The 20,662-nt window shown below is 40.2% G+C and overlaps 1 protein-coding gene across 3 annotated transcripts in view; it reads right to left on the bottom strand.

Moving 5' to 3' along the window:
• The window catches only part of FMN1 (formin 1), a gene marked incomplete at both ends in the record, with an annotated part of 376,429 nt that overhangs the window by 191,097 nt on the left and 164,670 nt on the right, over nt 1-20,662 (bottom strand). For all 3 annotated transcript variants that reach the window (XM_084239702.1, XM_084239703.1, XM_084239704.1), the window contains one exon: nt 3,738-4,474. In XM_084239702.1, the coding sequence (XP_084095828.1) occupies nt 3,738-4,474 (737 nt within the window). The remainder of the gene's footprint in view (nt 1-3,737; nt 4,475-20,662) is intronic.

The raw sequence follows: 20,662 nt of genomic DNA, 5'->3' as shown, positions 1-20,662 counted from the left end.
AGGACGAGTTCGATCCCTGGCCAGCCAGAGAGCAACCCACATGGTGAAGCAGACCTCTCCTGTCTCTCCCACTGCTCCCTTCAGCAGTACATTTCACTCAGTTTGCCTGTTCTGCTCCCCACTCTGTCTCTGGTGAATCTTCTCACCCCCTACATCTCTAGCTTGTACCCCAGCTCTTGTATGCATAAATAAATCTTTTTTTTTTTTAAAGATACTTAGGAAACTCCTCAATGAAGCTAGATACCTTTTTCTTTAATTAAAAGTCTTTTTCCGGGCCTCCCTGGTGGCGCAGCGGTTGAGCGCTGGGTTGCGAAGCTGCCCACTGCCTCCGCAGCACCAGTTCGATCCCCGGCTGTTCCCAGGCCACGGAAGGAGGGTCTCACATGGCGCGCAGACCTCTCCTGCTGCCCACTGCTCCCCTCAGCAGTGTACTTTGGTCCTTCTGCCTGCTCTGCTCCCCACTCTGGCTCTGGTGAATTCTCTCACCCTCCCGCGCTTCTGACTGTACCCAGGGCTTGTATAAATAAATAAATAAATCTTGAAAAAAAAAAAATACTAACATTAAAAAAAAAAAGTCTTTTTCCTAGTCTAGAAACCAAAAAATAGATACCAAAGAAGATATGACAGCAAAAGTGAAGAACTAGTTCACGTCTGTAGTAGAAGCAATCCAGGTGGATGAGAGGCGGGTACACAAAGTGGAGAAAATTCATATCTCACTCCTGGCCCCTCACAAGATCAAGAGCAAACTTTGTTATGTGGACATTATACAAAGTGCTTGCCCTTGGTTGTGCAAAGCTAACGTTAAATACCATTTCATATCCTTTAAAAGAACACATTCCAATCATTTTACTTCTGCCCATAAATGAATACTATGCAGAATCTTCAGACCATTTTAATTTAAAAGAAGTAGTCTGGGGCCTCCCTGGTGTTGCAGTGGTTGAGCACTGGGTTGCGAAGCTGCCCGCAGCCTCTGCAGCACCAGTTCGATCCCCAGCCGCCAGCGAGGGTCCCACATGGCGCGCAGACCTCTCCTGCCGCCTGCTGCTCCCCTCAGCAGTGTACTTCGTCAGTCTGTCTGCTCTGTTCCCCGCTCTGGCTCTGGTGAATTCTCTCACCCTCCCACGCTTCTGACTGTACCCAGTGCTTGCATAAATAAATAAATAAATCTTTAAGAAATAAATAAATAAAAGAAGTAGTCTGAGGCACCAGAACAACATTTTGAGGGGTCCACACTGAGAGACTAACTGTGCGTGCAATAGGAAGTGACCTATTGGGTCTTCCCACACCCCAGTGGGGCAGCCTCCACCAAGCAGGGCTCCCCTGACGTGCATTAAACGAGCACCTTATATCTTCTTCTAAGTGTGTCTCTTCCTAGTTAACGTGTATGTTCTAGTATCTTCCCCCCTCTCCCTGCCCACTTCTTTTCCTTTCCCCTTCCTCCTCCTTCCTTCATACAAGTAAGAAAAGTTAGTACATTCTCTACTTTTTAATTTTGCTCAAAACTGAAGCCTTAGATTTATGGTTCGCTAATTTAAGAGCATCAGTATTGAAGTGTTTTCTTTTTTTTTTTTTTTTTTTAATTTTCTAGAGGCATGTCTTATTTATTTACTTATTATTTGTTTGTTTGTTTGTTTTATACATGCACTGGGTACAGTCAGAAGCGCGGGAGGGTGAGAGAATTCACCAGAGCCAGAGCGGGGAGCAGAGCAGGCAGAAGGACCGAAGTACACTGCTGAGGGGAGCAGCGGGCGGCAGGAGAGGTCTGCGCGCCATGTGGGACCCTCCTCCGGTGGCCGGGGAGCAGCCGGGGATCGAACCGGCTGCAGAGGCTGCAGGCAGCTTCGCAACCCAGCGCTCAACCGCTGCGCCACCGGGGAGGCCCAGTATTGAAGTGTTTTCTTTCTCAAAATGGCCAACCCCATATGGAGGAAAAGGACAGACACAGATTCTCTCCAGCTCTGGAGGAGCGGGCGAGGGCACAGAGCAACCAGCAGCACTGGGAAACCACTGCTCTGATCTGGGGCTTGGTCACTCAGAGTGTCGCAGGGGATGAAGAGGAGGTGGCTAGAGAGAACGGCAGGGGGCACGCTACTCCGGGGCTGGCAGGTGGGGCTCATCACCCTGACATGGCCCCACATGAACTTGAGAACACTAATAAGGGGACGCGACTCCAAGTGAATATTCTGGGAAATTCTTTCTTAGAAATGTCATCTGAGTCTTGAATGGGAACAGGGGAATACTAGTACTTTAGTTAATGGGAGAAGTTATTTCAGAATCAGTTCATGGTGTTTTTTAAAATTTGTTTTTAACTGTCCCTTTGGGAAATCATAAAGTATCAGCATTTTAAAAATGTATCGGGGTTTTCCCATGAATAAACTCTCGGCCCTTATTTGGAGAGGGACCATATGAAGTACATAATTAACTTGTGCACTTTGCCACATGCTTAGTTGTAAGGTGTTTCCCCCTCCCCTTCTGGTGATTTCCAGTTGTTTTATAATTGTGAATTGCATGTTATTTCATTCAATATCCTGCCTGCCCTGAGTAAAACATAATATAATTTGAAAAACTCACCACCCCTTTTTGATTTGGGGAACAATCTCAAAAATTGAAGTCTAAAAATGTGGTCCACATTTGCTGTTCTTTGAAAATAAATGAGTTTCAAACCTAGGGCATGGTTAGCAACCAACCTAACCTGACTTTCATTGTCCTCCTGACAGGTCCTGAAATGAAACAGGAGAAACCTGATGCACACCTGTATGCAGGGAAGCACCAGAGCAACTACACCTTCCCGACTTACAGACCCAGCTTAACAAGCCATCTGAAAGGAAGGCGCTTCCTAGCTGGCCACACACTGGCACTTTCTCTGAAGGGCAAGAGGATGCAAAGGTGCAAGGGCATTCACTCTGCTTCCCAGAATTCAGGTAGTGTGTATTTTAGAACGCCCCTTGGACCAGAGGAGCTAATGACTCATCTGTGTCTGGTCTTTTAATACAAAATGAAAAGTGACACCACCTGCTAAATATCCAGGTCAAGGTCATAGGGGCAATGATACCATCTTAAGAAAAAAACAGATATTCTAAAAATCTTCAGTGAACTACAGCCCAGATTCAGGTGCAAATCTTTATAATTACCCACGTGTCACAAGGCTGTTGAAGGCCCTAACTGAGACCTGCATGTGCTCTTCGTTTTTTTTTTTTTTAAAGATTTATTTATTTCTGCATACAAGAACTAGGGTGTAAGCCAGAGGTGCTGGGGGTGACAGGATTCACCAGAGAGACTGGGGAGCAGAACAGGTGGATCCACTGAAATACACTGCTGAGGGGAGCAGTGGGCGAGACAGGAGAGGTCTGCTGCACCATGTGGGTCACCTCCCTGGCCGGCCGGGGATCGAACTCATGCTGCAGTGGCTAGTGATAGCATGATAGCGCTGAGAGCTAACCCCTGTGCCACCAGGGAGGCCCTCTTCTCGGGTCTGTAAAAGGCACCATTTATCTCAGAGAAATCTCCGACACCAAATACAGCATTTCTCCCATAATCAGCCCATAGAGATTACAAAGAAGACCTGGGAGAAACATTCTCTCTAAAACATTCCAATCTTGCTTATCCAAGGTATCCATTACCACATTCGAGAAAGAGTACTACAACATGCAGACATTGTACAGGTAAGACTAAAAGGTCACTTGTGGGGAACCCTGTGAATTCACAAGTTGAGAACGGGCCAGGGGAATTGAACTCACCTCTTATCACTTATCTGTATTCTAGTCCAGTACAAAGGCTTCATGGGACAACTGGGCTCAATGGCTGGTTTCCGAGGACATTGACTCGAAGGACCCACTCCAAAGAAGATTCCCGGAGGAGGTGGGGGTGCAAGTCCTGGGGGTGTTGGAGGAGGAGGAGGCCCCCCACTACTGGGGGGCACAGGGCAGTTAGGAAGTGGTGGTGGGGGAGGAGGAGGGGGTGGCCCAGCACTCGGAGGCAGAGGAGGTGGTGGTGGTGGTGGTGGGGGAGGTGCTGGTGGCAAAGGTTCAGATCCAGGTGGGAGCGGAGGAGGAGGTGGGATCGCTGCAGGTAGGGGTGGTGCAGGAGGGGGAGACGATGCCTTCTGCTGACTGGATAAGGTGCCTTCCACAGACGGAAGTGGTACATGGACGTCTTTGCTGTCATTTGGGGGAGAGAGTTGGCTTAACGAAGAGATATTCAGCTTTTTGGGTATGATTTGGTTACTCCTGGTTGTCTTGCCTTCGGCTTCACAGGGTTTGAGGAAAGTCTCTCTGTCTGTCTGGATGCACACATTCCTGTAGGTCTTTGGAGGGCAGTCATCGTGGGTGGAGATACACACATCTCTCATCTCTTCGCATCCTCTTCTCCATCGGTGTTCGATCTCCTGTTTGAGATTTTCAATGGTTTCTTCTAGTCTCGCTGTGCTCTCTGCATGCTCCCCCCGGATGTGAAAGGTCTGAAGTTCAAACTGAGCCTGTTGGGTTAGCAGTGGAAAGGAAAGAGTTTATTAAAATAAATATCAGAAATAAAAAATAAAATCCTAATACCATCCCCATGGCACCACAGCCTAGCCCACATAAAGATGAGAAAGCAGTGCCAATCTCTGGGGACTCCAATAAGGTGTGGGTTTCACCTTATGAATTTTCCAAGGACTTCAACAGTTGGAGTAGAAGTGTCATTTCATCCCATTTGAGTTTATGGGGAATAATTACTATGGATTAAGGTTTAAAGTAAAACTGTCACCTAAGAACTTTCACCAGGTTTTAATATCAAATGCAAAACAAAACTTTTAATAAAAGCTTGAATATGCTCAAGTATGTCTTTGACTACTTTTGGCTTTGGCATTGAAGAAGAAACCTTTATAGAAAAAAAAAAATAGGCTGGGCAGTCCTTCTGACTTGGAGCTCCTGTTCTCACAATCATCCTTAGAATGTCTCCTCTATGGGACCGCAGGGCCAAAAGAGCAGAAACCAAAGATACGAGAAAAAGTTGACACTTGTATTTTTGAAAAGGTCCAGTGGCAAAGCTGCCCATGATCAGTTTTGGTTTGTTTCATAATCATTTATCGTATAGGGAAGAAGTGATATAAATGAATAAACATTAGAATGTGAGATTTGCTATTTTTCTCTTCTGCATACCCAGCACTTGACTTTTTTTTTAAATATTTATTATTTATACAAGCACTGGGTACAGTCAGAAGCACAGGAGGGTGAGAGAATTCACCAGAGCCAGAGCAGGGAGCAGAACAGGCAGACTGACAAAGAAATACACTGCTGAGGGGAGCAGCGGGCATGGCAGGAGAGGTCTGTCATGCCATGTGGGACCCTCGCCGGTGGTCAGGGATCGAACCGGTGCTGCAGAGGCTGCGGGCATCTTTGCAGCCCAGCGCTCAACCTCTGCGCCCCCAGGGGAGGCCCCCAGCACTTGATATTATATAAGACATCAATCAGCCTTTTATCACTTATATCTTCAGATATTAGTCCTTGGTTTTACACTTATTAGCACAGAGTTGGTTTATTCTTAATCATTAATCAATTTCCCAGCATGCAAAGTCATTTAGCCTATTATAGTTAACTGGGAAGCAATGAAATTTACAATTTTTATTAGTTTCCAAAATCTAATTTACAGTAATTAAATAACTCTGGTGCATTTATTTAATTTCCTCCTTCTCCATTGGCTTTTAAACTCCAAAGATGAAATCAGGGACTGTATCTGCCTTTACTTCTGGATCCCAGAAGCAAGCACAGCAAATACAGATTTGAGGAGATGGATGGATTAAAAACCACTGCAATCATTATATTCACTGTCATTGACCTGAGAGCCTTCTTTATGCCAAATAAGATTTTCTTCACTGTAACTTCAGACCACAAATATCTAGAACACCAAAATGTGTGCAAGCACATTTTTATACTTTTAGCAGGTAAAGCAAAAACATAGGAAGATTCTTTACTTTCATTAAAATAATTTGTAATTATATTTCTACCTTGTTTACTTTTTCCTTCACAACCCAACCCCCCAAAAGTATGGTCAACAGAGTAGAGATAGCGTTTTCCTAAAGGTGATCTTTATATGTGTGGGGATGGTGCCTTGATGTGACTCTGGATGAACCAGTGAGTTCAGGGCACTGTCACAGCACAGAGGTATAAGCATCTGAGGTCTGGATTCATGCTACCTGGTTCACAACCTGACCGAGGTGTGAAAGTTCTATGACATTGGGCAGGAAAGTTCTATGACATTGGGCAGGAAGCATCATGCCTTCAACCTGGAGTTATTTCAAGTGTAAAGTGAGGATAACAGGGGCCATCTTTAGGGTTTTCATAAAGGTGCAATAAAATACTTCATATAACACAGGCATTGTGCCAGGGACACAGTAAGTCCTGAAAAAATTGTTACAGTTGGTCACTGCTGCTAATGTCAATATGAGAGGAAGAGACAAAACAGATTTCTCACCATTCCTTAACATTTCCAAACAATGCCACTTTTGTGGAGTAATAGGCACAAAACTTGGAAAAGCTTAAGCAGTCATGATAAACTATCTACTATGAATACAAAAGTTTACCCAATATTTCATGAATTTTACTACCAACTGCCTGAAAGTAGTTCAAGTTTTATTCAACTATGTGTTCAAAATAATTATTGTTTCAACATCCCACCCATTTCCTTTTTGTCTCCCTCTCCTTCCCCTGCCCACCTTCAGCCATACCCTAGTCCAAATTTCCATCCCAAATGACTTGCCCACATTTTCATTTCACTTTAGTGAATAATTCAGTTCTGCCCATGGCAAACTAACTCTCCAGTGTTGTTGCCGGCTAACCCACTTCCAAGAAGGTTAAGAGATAAATAATACTAAGGAGTCAATATTCAACTTCTTATTAATATGAAAAAGCTGCAAAGATATGTTCCACAGAGAAACTTCCCTTTTATCACAAAACCAACCTGTGTCTACAGCCAAGGCTCTAGTCCCCAGCTCTCAATCAATGGCCTTCTGTATCTCCTGAAGGTAACAGGTAAACCCACATATGTTTTGGCGTCTTTGTAGCACATTTGCTTAGCGTAGTGGGAAGAGCACAGACAGGGCTCTCTAGCACCTTCCTCTATTCTAATAAAACAAAAATAAAGATATCAAAATCCTTCCTTAATCCCTCCCAGCTGTCACCTTACCCTACCTCATTCTCAGAATTGACAAAAAAAAATTTTTTTTCAGCAGACTTTTTGAATAAGCACATATCTCTAGCTCTCTATTTTCCCATCCATTCCCCTTCCAAGCATTATAAGAAGAGCAGGAGGCTTCTGCTTCCTCTCTTATTGAAACTTCATGGTTTGATGGTTACATTGGGTGAGCACTCAATTTTGTCTACTCAATTGTACTGTCAAAGCACATGTCCAATCCTTGAAGTTTTCTCTGCTCTCCTAAACTTGTGACATACTTTCTCCATCCATCCTACAGCTGTCTCCAGTTAGTCTGTGAACTCCTCTTACTCCATTTCCTCCCTAAAAGTTGTTCCCCAGGCATCTTTGCCATTTTTCACTCTTGAACTACACAGTCTCCTTGGGGGTCACCTTTGTATATTCATGCGGTAAATGGAATTCGTTTAGTATACATTATAACTAACTTACAAGTTGGTACCTTAAAACCCTAATTCCAACTATCTTCTGGACTGGTCTACCTGAATATTTAACTGGTTATCTCATATTCAACATGTCTGTAAAATAAATCATGAGTGACAAATCTCAGTTGTTCCTCCTTTGAAATTCCTCCTTGCAGTGAGTTCATGGTATCTTGCTCAACATTTTCCCAATCATCATATCCAGAAACCTGCATGTCATGCTAGATTCTTTGCTATTTTTCATTTATAATATATTACTTATCAATGTGTTTCATTAATTTCTCTGATTCATTCCTTTCCTTTCATCCCCACTGCCTCAGCTTTCCATTGGGTCCTCTTTACCTGAACAATGAAGAGCCACCAAACATAATTTTCTCCATCCCAGGTTAGCCACCGTGGCTCCAGAAGGCTTTTAATAATTGGGCAATAAAGATTACTGCTAAAACTTTTCTTAAGGACACACTGAAAGGTCTTCCAGTCTATTTTCTGCCAAATGTCTGCTCCTTTCGCTCCTGCCCCTTTCGTAACATGTCCTGTATTCTAGTCTCACATAACTTCTTGACTCTCCCAGGGCCATGTTCTTTCATATATCTGGGCTTTTGCAAATGTCATCTTTTCTCAGGACCCTCCTCTGCTGCAAACACCCAAGGATAAGGGGACAGATTACCAAACATAGATTCCATGAATGACTTCCTCACAAACTATCATCACTGTACTAGAGAATTACTAAATAAGAAGCTAGCAGTGGATTTCCAGTCCTTTGTAGCAAATATGCTAAGATTACAGTCAGAAATCCACTGACCACTAAAATGTAAATGGCCCAATTTACCTTTCCCCCTTCTTTGCCTTATCATTCCAATTGGATCTTGGTTGTCTTCATGAGCCCAGCATGACATAGTAATTCCAATTGATTAAAATACTAAGGACCTCATTTACTATCTGCCCATATTCTACTTACTATTTCAAATCATGCCTGGCTTTCCAACAAATGAAGTATCTCAAATCCATGCATACCATGAATCAAGTCTTAGAGAAAGTGAAATTTTGACTCATTTCCCACTGTTCTCCCTGTAAGTGCCACTCCACTTTGTACGTGGGAACCACATACTGCTACCTATCTTTTATCTAGACCCACAGTTGGAAAGACTGTTCATGATTTGATCAATCAAACTCAGAGTAGAACTTTCTGTTTGATAACAGGTAGTAATCTTGAACAATCTTTGTCCATGATCCTGAGAATCTTTATGAAATATCAGATCCAAAAAGCTATTACAGTCAAAATCACACACAAGGCTAGGTCAAGGAAACAGTGATTTTAACCCTCATTAACTCTCTTTTTATTCTCTTTTACTTTCACATTAAACATGGCACTTGTACACAGAAGATAAGATGATTATAAATCCTCTAGTTGTTGTTAGATAGGACATATGAAGTCTTATGATTTTCCTGCTCCCTGACCCATCTTGCTGAAAATCTTTTTCTTCATTCACTTCAATACATCACATGAAAGGAGACAAGTGCTAAGTTTGATATCTTTCCAAGTCTACCCAGTTTTATCTACCATACTTCAAGTTTTATCTACCTTCCTTTCCTAGTAACTTGTTTGTTTGTATTTTTTCTATTTTTGGAAGCATTCAATTCTATTACTTTCATTTTTTAATCACATCTTCATTCCACCAGCAATAGTCTATTAATCTATATCCTTCTACAGCTTAGCAAGACTCAAAGTCACAATCTTTAAGGGAGCAATTCCAATTAAAATCATTCTGTTTCAATCATCCCTTCCCTTGAATGGAACTATTTTTACTTAGTGGTAGTGGTTCTCAGTGGTTCTCAGTCTGTTCCACATTAGGAACAACTGGAGAGCTCTGGAAAAAATGCAGAGGAGCAGGACCACCCCATAGATCATCATTCAATTGATCTGAGAGGGTGTCCATACACTGAGATCCCAATGGGAAGACTGAGCTGAAATCAACAGTAATTGCTGTTAATCTTTGTCTGTGTCAACAGCTGAGATAGCATGAAATGACAATGTTGGTAGACTCTCTTTGGCAATGACTTTTACCTTGGTCATATCAGAATCTGCAAGGAAATGTGCTGTTCAAAAAAAAAAAAAAAAAAAAATCCCTCCCAATGCTGGTATGTCCCCATAAGGTGATTATCTCTTCATTACTTACAACAAGAATTGTTAATTCCACACAGCACCTAAGTCTAAATTTTTTCCAGTGAAGGCATGGTCTTCAAAAACTTGCTATTTTTCCAGATTTTTCCTACATTGCACCATAGATTCAAACATGTGATCAATCCCCACATCATAATGCTTTTGTACATTCTGTTTCCTCTATTTCAAAAATCCTTTCTCTCCATTTTCATCTAGTGAAGGCCCCAACAGAAATTTCAGTCAAATTGAATTAAATCTTCTAGCTTGAACTTTTCATAATTCTTGACAAGAGATTTTCTTTGACTTTACTGCCAAAGAACTTCCTAAGTTCACATCACATTATAGTCATTTATGGTTATCATCTTTGCAAATCTAAAAGCTCCAGGCATTTGGGGACCATGCTGCATTCATGTTTGAACTTCCAGAACATTGCACAATGTTTCACCAGCTAGTGATAAGTGTTTATGGAATTATTTCTTTAGCTTTAAATACTAAGGCTTCCTTATGCTTCTGTATTACCCACCCAAGTAGACTTGAAACTCAAAACAAAAATGTTAAAAGAGAGAATGTGGCCGTCTTCCTAGTTGATGATCCCATGCACAGCATAAACTATGAGATTTCATACTTGTTATTACCTAGAAAATTCGTTCAGGGTTAATCATAAAAACATCCAGGGTTTTTCTTTTATGCAGGTATTTCTAAAAGTTGATGCTGATCCTATTTAATTTTAACAATTCAAAATACTTAATGTAGATTAGTGTTTTCGTCATAGCAAATTTAAAGTCTGTTCCCATAAGTATAATAAAGTATTCAAAAGAATTGAACCACATTTATGATTCTAAACTGATTAGGAGTTGGGCTTTTAAAGCAACTCGCCCAGCCCCCTCGGGGACTGATTCTCCCTTCCTCTACCAAATCCTCATTATTTTTTAATATCCTCCACATTATGCTGTTCAGAGATAACCATCGAAGGAACACAGTGTACTGAAACCCAAGCAACAGAGGGAGATTTTTGCTTGTCTGGTCCCCACAAATATGTCTGTCAAAAGGAAGGTGGAAAAATGCCTACTGATGAAAGATAGCCAGCTGATGCCAAGCACTGGGGAGAAACCACCCATTAGCATTTAGCTGTATGAACACCCTCCCCCTGTGGCACCGCCAGAACAAGTAAAATTTCAGGTTATCTGTTGTGCGACTTAAGTAAGTCAACCTTTTCCAGGGATACTTCCAAATTTTACTTCCTTAGGTTGTGAAAATATAGACAATTCCCAGGCAGCACAATGAGCTTTCCCCACTTAAGAGTACCGTGTAAATAGAGGAAAGGAGAGGAAAATGGGAGTGAAGGGCGCCCTTGAGAGAAACACTTCAAAAGGATGGGATTCAGCTTCACAGGGTGCTTGGGAAAGGCAAGAAGGTGGTGGTTCTACAACTCTGAATGTGGGCATCCTGGTTTTCCTGTTGGCTTCTGAAGGTTGAACAAAGACTTATATTGTTACCCTAAAAACAAAGGTCTACATTAATGATAAGAATGTTTTGATGAAAACCCCATCAGTTAATAACTTGTTCTAATAAAGTATGATCAGTATTTTCTTTTGTTCTTATCAGAAATAAAACACATCATGTTACAACTAAGAGGCCATCTCAGGGCCACTGTAGCACAATTTGCTAATTAGAACTTGCTAGAAGGGATAAAGAAATAATGAAACTGGGTAGGAAAAGAAAGGGTGGAGTGCAATCAAAATGATAAAATAGCACTTATGTTGACTCAGGAGTAAAGCCCAATAAAATGCAGTGCTAGGGAGTACAAAGTTAAATTACTCATGTGAAAACGGTATACTATCCCTGTCATCATCTGCCATGATGATGTTCAGTTGGGATAATAAGTGAAATGGCATGGACATGGAGTGCGTTGCTGGGCTCCGTGAGAGGTGCTTTAGTTTCAACCTTAGAACTCTATAGAGCAGACATCCTGGCACATGTGTTAACTATGATCCCATTGCTGGAAAATGATGACAAAGGAGTTTGACTCCTGGTTGGTTAAAATACTCTTTCTACTTGATCATTTTGAATTGATATCTCTTGATAGTGGCTATATTAATAGTAATCAGTAGATTATAATAATTATTGACTAACATTATAGACTACCTGTGGCACATAATGCATTGGCGTTACATTAGTATACAGCATTGTGGAAGTCATCTGCGACAATATTGCCATAACTTTTTCAGATGGGGAATGGCATAAAGAAACTAAGAAAGTTGCCAACAACAGACAGACACAAATTCAGACCTTTTTACCTTTGCCTAGTGCTCTCTGTTACCTTATCACAATCCTCAGTGATTTATAATCTGTCCCTTTCAATACTCCTTAGGGAATCAGAATGCCAACACAAAAATAGAGATAAATTATAATTAAAGATAATTTCTTTAAAATATTTGCTTTCTATCCTTCTGGGGAAAAAAAAAAAAACTGGTGTCATAGAGTAAGTGATATATCTTAAGTTTTTTGATTCCCAAGTAAGAGGAGATCAGCAGCAGCAGATCTGTATTCTCCTCCTAGTTATTTCAATCATTGGTCATATGCATTCAGCCAAATTTTTTACTTCTGTAATGCTCATTTTATTCATATCTAAAATGAGATGTTTACATAAAACATATATAAGAAAATATAGGTGAAACATTACATGACATATACCTCCAGTAACATCTGCAAAGATATATCACCCAAAGCAAAGATAGTGAAGGAAAAGGTAAAGTGCTTGGACTACATCAAATTAAAGCTTCTGGACAGCAAAAGAGAGAGTAACAAAACAAAGAGACACCCTACTGATTGGGAGAAAATTTTTGTACACAATACTATTGATAAGGAACTTATCACAAAGATCTACAAAGAGCTGATAAAACTAAACCAAAAGTAACTAACCCAGTCAAAAAATGGGCAGAAGAGCTAAAGAGACACTTCTCCAAAGAGGATATGCAAATGGCCAACAGGCATATGAAAAAATGTTCAACATCACTTGAAATCAGGGAAATGAAAATCAAAACCACAATGAGATACCACTTTACACCAGTGAGAATGGCATATATTTAAAAAAAACTAGTAACAACAAATGTTGGCGAGGATGTGGAGAAAAAGGAACTCTCCTGTACTGCTGGTGGGAGTACAAATTGGTCCAACCACTATGGAAAAATGTATGAAGGTTCCTCACTGCTAAAAATGGAGCTTCCTACAATCTGGCAATTCCACTCCTAGGTATTTACCCAAATGACACAGAAACATTAATTCAAGAGGATACCTACACCCCTATTGCAGCACTATTTACAATAGCTAAGCTATGGAAACAACCCAAATGCCCCAAAATAGATGACTGGATCAAGAAGATGTGGTACATATATACAATGGAATATTACTCAGCAATCAAAAAAGATTAACTCATGCAATTTGCAGCAACATGGATGGAGCTGGAAGGGATCATGCTCAGTGAAATAACCCAGAAAGAAAAATATTGGATGGTTTCACCTAGGAATGTAGGGGATCCAAATAAGGGATCAGAAAAAGAAAGTAATTTTAATAAAGTAAAAATCAAAATCAACAGGCAACTATAAACCAGAAACATTTTGCAGTGGGGGAGGAGGGAATTGGATCAAAATAGGGATGGGAAGAACACAAGGGACTATGGTGATGGTACACAGGTGAACTGGTGGTGGGAATCCCACAGGGACTATACCTGAGATGATAAAATATACATTGTATAAAAATGAAGAATGATGTAAAAAATATACAATTTTTAAAAATACTGAAAGAGGCTTAAAATACTTATATCAGTAAGGTTTCCTCTAGTGTTAAAATGCTAATATTTTCCACACCCAAGACTACATCATATCTCTTTGCCTCAAAACTTCCTAGAATACAGCTTTGTTCATGACTTTACAAAAGCTTCGTTAAGGACTTAGGGCAAAGTATTACCTAAGCCACACAGAGGCCCACTCTCACCATGAATGCGAATGTATACTCGAGGTTAAGCAGGCTCATTCAGATGCTCTAAAAACACTCTGGTGGTTGAGTATGCAATTCCGATAAAGCTGTGCATCACTTTTGAAATGTGATAGCTATTACAAATGCTCAGGAATATACTTTGAAAGTAAGTATCATTAGGGATAGTGATCTGAGGAAGTAGTGGGGAAGTGAGACCAAAATGAAAATTTCTTTCATTTCTTTGAGATCTGGACAGAGGTTTCTACCTGAGACACAAAACAAGAAATTGTAGCCAGAGTGCTTTTGTGAAATAAAGGGAAGAAATCATGACTCACAGGGGATTGTGGTAACATTTTATTTTTAAGTTATTAATGTCACACAATATAGTGTAAGTCACAGAATGGATATATCTTGGGATAGCCATGGAAATGATTTTCAGACTTTGTTTTTCCAAAAAGTAATTCTAAACCTAATGAGCAACCCCAAGACTACTCATTTTTAGGCAATGAGCCAACACGCTAATACCTTCTCTATTGAGAGGACTTGGAATTTCATGTTGTATTACTATCATCACTACTGAAGCCATAGCCGGTGCAGTGTCTGAGGATGAGTGATCTTAAAAGCAACTGATCCTTAACACTGTGACCAACTGAGGTTCTCCAGTAATCACAACAGTCACTGAATATTCTTCTCACCTCACGTGCACATCTACAAAGGGACACCATCGTCTGGCTAGCACCCATTAGTCCAATAGTATCATTTTAGAAAGTATGAAATTGATTTCTCAATTATGCTTGCCTCACATACTCCCAGTTTTGACTTGCATGTTTCTTTTCCTTCTCTTTTTATTTAATGGTGTAGGAAATGAAATGTGACATTAGATCACTTAAATAGCACTATCAAGCAGGAGCAAGTGAGAAGGAACCAGTTGAGTTCTTCGTGGTATAAAAGTAAAGATGAAATGTGTGCATCAGACCTTAAGATTATTGATGAGAATAATAATTTCTACATCTTTACACAATGCTGCAGCACTCTGGTTGCAGGGGACACAGCGGGGAGGTTGTGATAAACTCCCTACTGTGACCTTACTCTTCCTAATGGTGTATGAACCAAGTAAACTGTAAACATGCATCCCACTTCCATTCAAGTGGGATGAGCCTATGGTATTGCACCACCTAATATATAATCCAGCTTTAATGAACATGTTCGGTAGACCAGATCTTGTAAAGAGTATCAGAAATATAAGAAACTATCAATACTTCAAGAAGCTCACATTCTAAGCGAGAAGAAATAGTTGTGAGTTATTTTTTATTTTCAAGACAGCTGAGCTGATATGTGTTTTACAACATCATGATGATGGAGACACAAGTTTTCCTCTAATAACAGAAGAAAATGAAGGACTATTAAGGTTGATTTGCCTAGGAAAATCCCAGGTTGCTTTCATTATCCAGCAACAAGTCACTCCAGGACCAAACACCCCTAACTCCCTGAATATATATTTTCATGAGTAAGCAAGGAGGTATTTGGCTTTCTACCTCAATATTTGAACAAATGACCTATGATGTGTGCCTAGGCCACAACCACCTTCTCCTTGCCACATGGAGTCTTCCCAGGGACTAGTCACTTGATAAATCTGCCATTGAATGGGTTTCAAATTAAAGGCGAATTGACAGGGAAAACAAACAAGAGGGTTTATGTGTTTTTCATTAAGATCTGGGCTCTGGCCTAGGATGCCTCCTCTAGAGGAAGCTAGGAAGGGAAATGTCTTAAATTTCTAAAAATTGCTCACCGCAGCCAAAAGGCACACACTCATTATAAGTTGAGATGCCAGGAATGAGTTCACGAAATTGAGCATTGTCTTCATTTGTCTAAGTAAAGATCCCAAGGAGAAATATTTTCTGCTATAATTAGAGAGGCTCGGTCAGGTAATGGGAAAAACATTAAGATAGTGGTCAGAATGCTTGGATTTGATCAGCGTAAGATTTCTGTATGACCTGACATTTGCCTCTTATCTCTGGCTATTTTCTTCAGCTATAAGACAAATCAGTCAGAAAAAGATCAGGGGGTTAACAAACTAGGTTTCTAGAGAGGTGTTTCTAGGAGGTGTTTTTCAGCAGCTCTGCAAACAATTTTCATGTTATTTTAGGAGGCTATTTAACCTTAGAAATAAATGTGATTTTAAAAGGTTACACAAAAGCTACATATTTGGGTACCCTCAGCATGTCTGTGGCTAAGGTACTTGGGTTTGTTGTTGCTGTTGTTTCGAAATAATCTTTGGGAAGCAAAGTCAACCTTCTGGCTCTAGTCACATGTTTTGAAAACAGTTTCATTAATTAGGAAAGTTGTAACTCTGTGTTGGTTTTTTCTTTCCCTTTTTTCTTTTTTTCTTCTTCTTTTTTTTAAAGATTTATTTATTTATGTATACAGGAGCTGGAGAACAGGCCAGAGATGTGGAGGGGGATGGTGGTGGTGGTGGTGAGAGGATTCACCAGAGACAGAGCAGCGAGCAGAGGAGGCAGATTAACCATAAAGTACACTGCTGAGGGGAGCAGCGAGCGAGTCAGGAGAGGTCTGCTGCACCACGTGGGTTGCTCCCTGGCCGGCCAGGGATCGAACTTGTGCTGCAGAGGCTGTGGATTGCTTCATAGTGTGGTGCTTAACCCCTTGCGCCACCAGGGAGGCCACTCTTTTCCTTTTAAAAAAAATTCAAGCCTGTGCACGAACATATGAGTACCTCACTCTGCACAGGTACCTCAGCTTCAAAGCAGCACAGCCAAGCATGGGGGGCTCAGGGGCTCTGTGTGGGCCCCGACAGGAGAAAACAGACCCTCGTCAGCAACAAGCATGTGAATGAGTCAAGTAATAGATGATTTCAGCTTTTCATTTTATACTGGGTGCTCTTTTACACGGTGATGTTTATGATTATAAATAATTCCTGTAGTTCTTACACATTACTGTTTCAAATGTAAAGTAAAATTTTCCTACAATTCATGCTTCAATTTTAGGAATTATTTTAATAGAACCCTAGAATTGTAAGGGAATTTTTTTTTCAAAAACTGTTTTCATTTGTAATTGCATATTTCAAAATGTGATTTTTAGAGATTTTCTATTAGTAAAATCAAACGGAGAGAGTAATTGAATGCTGTGGCTAGTATACAACTCATTTAAAACTCCTAAATTCCACTTTGTGTGCATCAAAAAAGCACTTGCATGAAAATGTGAGAGTATCTTTGTGACCCTAGGTTATGCAAAGAGCTCATAAACATGCCATCTAGAGCATGATCTATAATAAAAACTGATAAACTGGACCTTTCCAAAATTAAAATCTGCTTTTTGCAAGGCATTGTTAAAACAAAAGATAAGCCACAGGCCAAAAGAAAATATATGCAAAACATGGGTCTGATAGAAGACTTTTAGAACACAGAAAGAACTCTGTTAAAATAAAAACAGAGAAACAACTTCCACCCTTGTAAAATGTATTAAAAAAAAAAAAAAACCTGAATAGACCAGACAATTCACTAAAGAAGATACACAGATAACAAACAAATGAATAGAAAGATGTTCTTCATCATTAGTCATTAGGGAAATGCAAATTAGAGCCACACTGATGTACCACTATATATCAACTGGGAGGGGGGAGAGGAGAGAGAGAAAGGCATAGAAAGAGGGGCAGATAATCATGATTGATTGATTGACTGACTGAGTGACAGACAGAGAAATTGACCCAGCTGATAACATCACAAGCTGAGAGGAATTGGAGCCACTGGAAACCTCATAGTTTGCTGATGGGAACATAAAATTATAAGAGTTACCTTGGAAAACCATTTAGCTGTTTCTCAGAAGGTTAAACATACAATTTGCATAAGACCCACAATCTCAAGTATTTGACCTAGTGAAATAAAAATGGATAATAACCTAAAAACCCATACATGAGTATATAACCAGCTTTGTTATTAAATCTCTTGTGATGGTCCATTTTATATGTCAGCTTGACTGAACCACAGGATGCCCAGATATTTAACCAAACATTATTCTGTGAGGGGTGTTTCTGGATGAGATTAACACTTAAATTGGTAGACTGAGTAAAGCGAATTTTTCTCCCTGATGTGGTGGGTTTCATTCAGTAAAGACCTGAACAGAAGAAAGGGCTGTCTCCTCTGCTCCTGGGGAAAAAATGTCTCCTGCTTGCCACTGAATTGGTATATAGTCTTTTTCTTGTCTTCAGAGTGAATCATCCATTCTGCATGGATTTAGAGCCCCCAGGCTTCAGGTTGGAAATTTACCCCTGGCTCTTCAGCCTGTCAACTCAGCCTAAAGATCTTGGGATTTGTCAGGCTTCATAATTCCCAGAGAAACTAATGACTGACAGACAGTCAGATGGCTAGATAGATAGACCACATATATGGCATAAATGTATTATTCTAAGTGAAGTAAGATGGACTCAAAACAGTAGAGACCATATGATTGCATTTATTTGACTTCTGGGAAAGGTAAAGTTAGCTATCAGGACAGAAAAAACAATGATTGCCAGGGGCCTAATATTAGGAGATAGGTTGTCCTCTAAGGCACAGCGGGGAACTATTTATGATGATGGCAATGTTCTGTGTCTTGCATGTGACTGTATGTGTTTGTCAAAATGCAAAGACCTGATTTTGTTGTATGCTATATCTCAAAAAAAAAAATTGGATTGGTAAGACAATAAATAATAAGAGTGTGTATATATATATATATATATATAAATTAAAAACTGGAAAATACATATATACTAACTGTATCAGTTAGGCTTTCAAGCAGGATTATTTGCAACAATAGTAAAATGAGTCCCAAAAATTTAAAGAAGCACGTATGTCTTCCACATGGATGGCCAAATTCCCTCAGGTAAAGTGTAACCTTTTTGATGCATATTATAGCACTTTCACTCCTATGGCCCAATTTCCAGAGCTCTCTTTCTAGGTCAGGGCTGGGATGGGCTTAGCAGGAATTGTCCCAGAAGCAGTACTGGCTTACGCAACATCACTCTAATACTGCAACTCTGTGCGAATGTGGCTGAGGAGAGAATGACAACAACTCAGAGTAGCTGCCTTTGACACTGAGATATTTCATTTCTTCCCCTTTCTTACTGGTCTAATTTTTATCCCATTAGTTAAGAGTTTGATTTTTTCATTGTAGTTTGTCAGTAAGTGTTTTCAAAGAACAAGTTTCTAATTTTCTGTTTCTTTAAGAAAATAGGACTGAATGCTATTCCCAGGCCAACTTGAAGAATTTTCCTTAGTGTTTTTCTTGAGCTAGCCAAGGCAAGGTCAGAGTATTAGGTTAAAAGCATGCTTTGGATCTGCATTAGATTGATAGTCTTTTTCCTTAGTAACTGAGATACCACCGATCAAAACCAGTCTGCTCCACAGTACAATTAGAACATTTTCCCCCTATATTTTTACAGGGGGTCTCCAAGATGTAGAAAGTCTATGACTTCATCAGTATTGTGAGGTGGTGCAAATTCTCACTTAGTTTCCTACCCTGTAAAACAGGATGACATTACCTGTCTTGCTACATAATACATATTTCATGGGAGGTGAATAAAACCCAGAAGTATTCAAACCAATTTAAGAAATACAGACAAGAATATGCTGCAGAGTTAATATAATATTGAATACAACTAACAGCAACTAGTTAGGTTTATAGTACACTGTCCATTAGAAGCTACAAGTACAACTCCCCAAGTAAAGGCTTATGTTTAGTTAGTGGCCTTAGAGAAGAGTAAACACAATGTGAGTAAATAAAAGTCAACTTTTTTCTAAATAAACAGTAGCAAGTCGATTCTTATACAATGAGACTACACCTTTATAACTAGCATTGTATCATACAGCAAAACGCTAGGCTATCATTTATGGACAAAATGCAATGTTTATGGTGAGAATTTTCTCAAGCAATTTTTTTATATTGTTTATTGTAAAGTACTCTTACCTTTTTAACCTTCCCTAAAAAGTGCACAAGTTCTTTTTTCTGACATCTGCCTACTCCCCAACAAAAACCAGAACACTTGCCACAACTCTACCTCTTCCTCAGGATAAAATATCCCATTATATTCACTGACAAACATGGTGCTAAGAGATCTGCAGTTACCTGCTGTCTTTGCATATTTACAAAACTCCTTGTGTAATTTCTTAAAAATCTGCCTTAGGTCACCAACATTTCATTAAAAATACAAAAACCACAATAGCTTCCTAAGTTACTCAGTTTGGTGGTTTTTCCCTCATTATCTTTTGGTATGTGGCAGGTCAACTGGAAGATGTCCTAAATCTCATTCCTCTTTCTATCTTTTCAATTACTCTACCCACTGTGCTACCTTTGCTTTCTCCAACTATCTCCTAAATATGTCAACTTTATGAGGACTCACGTTTATTGGTCTTTTATTTAGTGCCACCTTTTTAAATTTTTTTTTAAGATTTTTTTTTTTTAGTTTATTTTACAAGCACTGGGTACAGTCAGAAGCGCGGGAGGGTGAGTGAATTCACCAGAGACAGAGCGTGGAACAGAACAGGCAGACTGAAGAAATACACTGCTGAGGGGAGCAGCGGGCGCGGCAGGAGAGGTCTGCGCGCCATGTGGGACCCTTGCCCGGTGGCTGGGGATCGAACCGGTATTGCAGAGGCTGCGGGCAGCTTCGCAACCCAGCCCTCAACCGCTGTGCCACTGGGGAGGCCCCAGTGCTACCTTTTTTTAGAATGAGCAGTGCCTAGCCTATAGCAGGGACTCAGTTGTTGAATTAATGAATTTTCCAAGGTCCCTAACCTATTCTAGAAGACTCTATAAAACTGTTGAGCCTATGACTCCACGTTCAATTACTAAAAGGAAGAAGCAGGGGAGGAACTAGTGAGGCTTGTCCATGCAAGGCCTATTATAAATATAAACCCCTCTGATT

Source organism: Talpa europaea (genome assembly GCF_964194135.1).
Source record: "Talpa europaea genome assembly, chromosome: 8".
Classification (NCBI taxonomy): Eukaryota; Metazoa; Chordata; class Mammalia; order Eulipotyphla; family Talpidae; genus Talpa; species Talpa europaea.
This window is presented reverse-complemented; position numbering and strand designations above follow the sequence as displayed.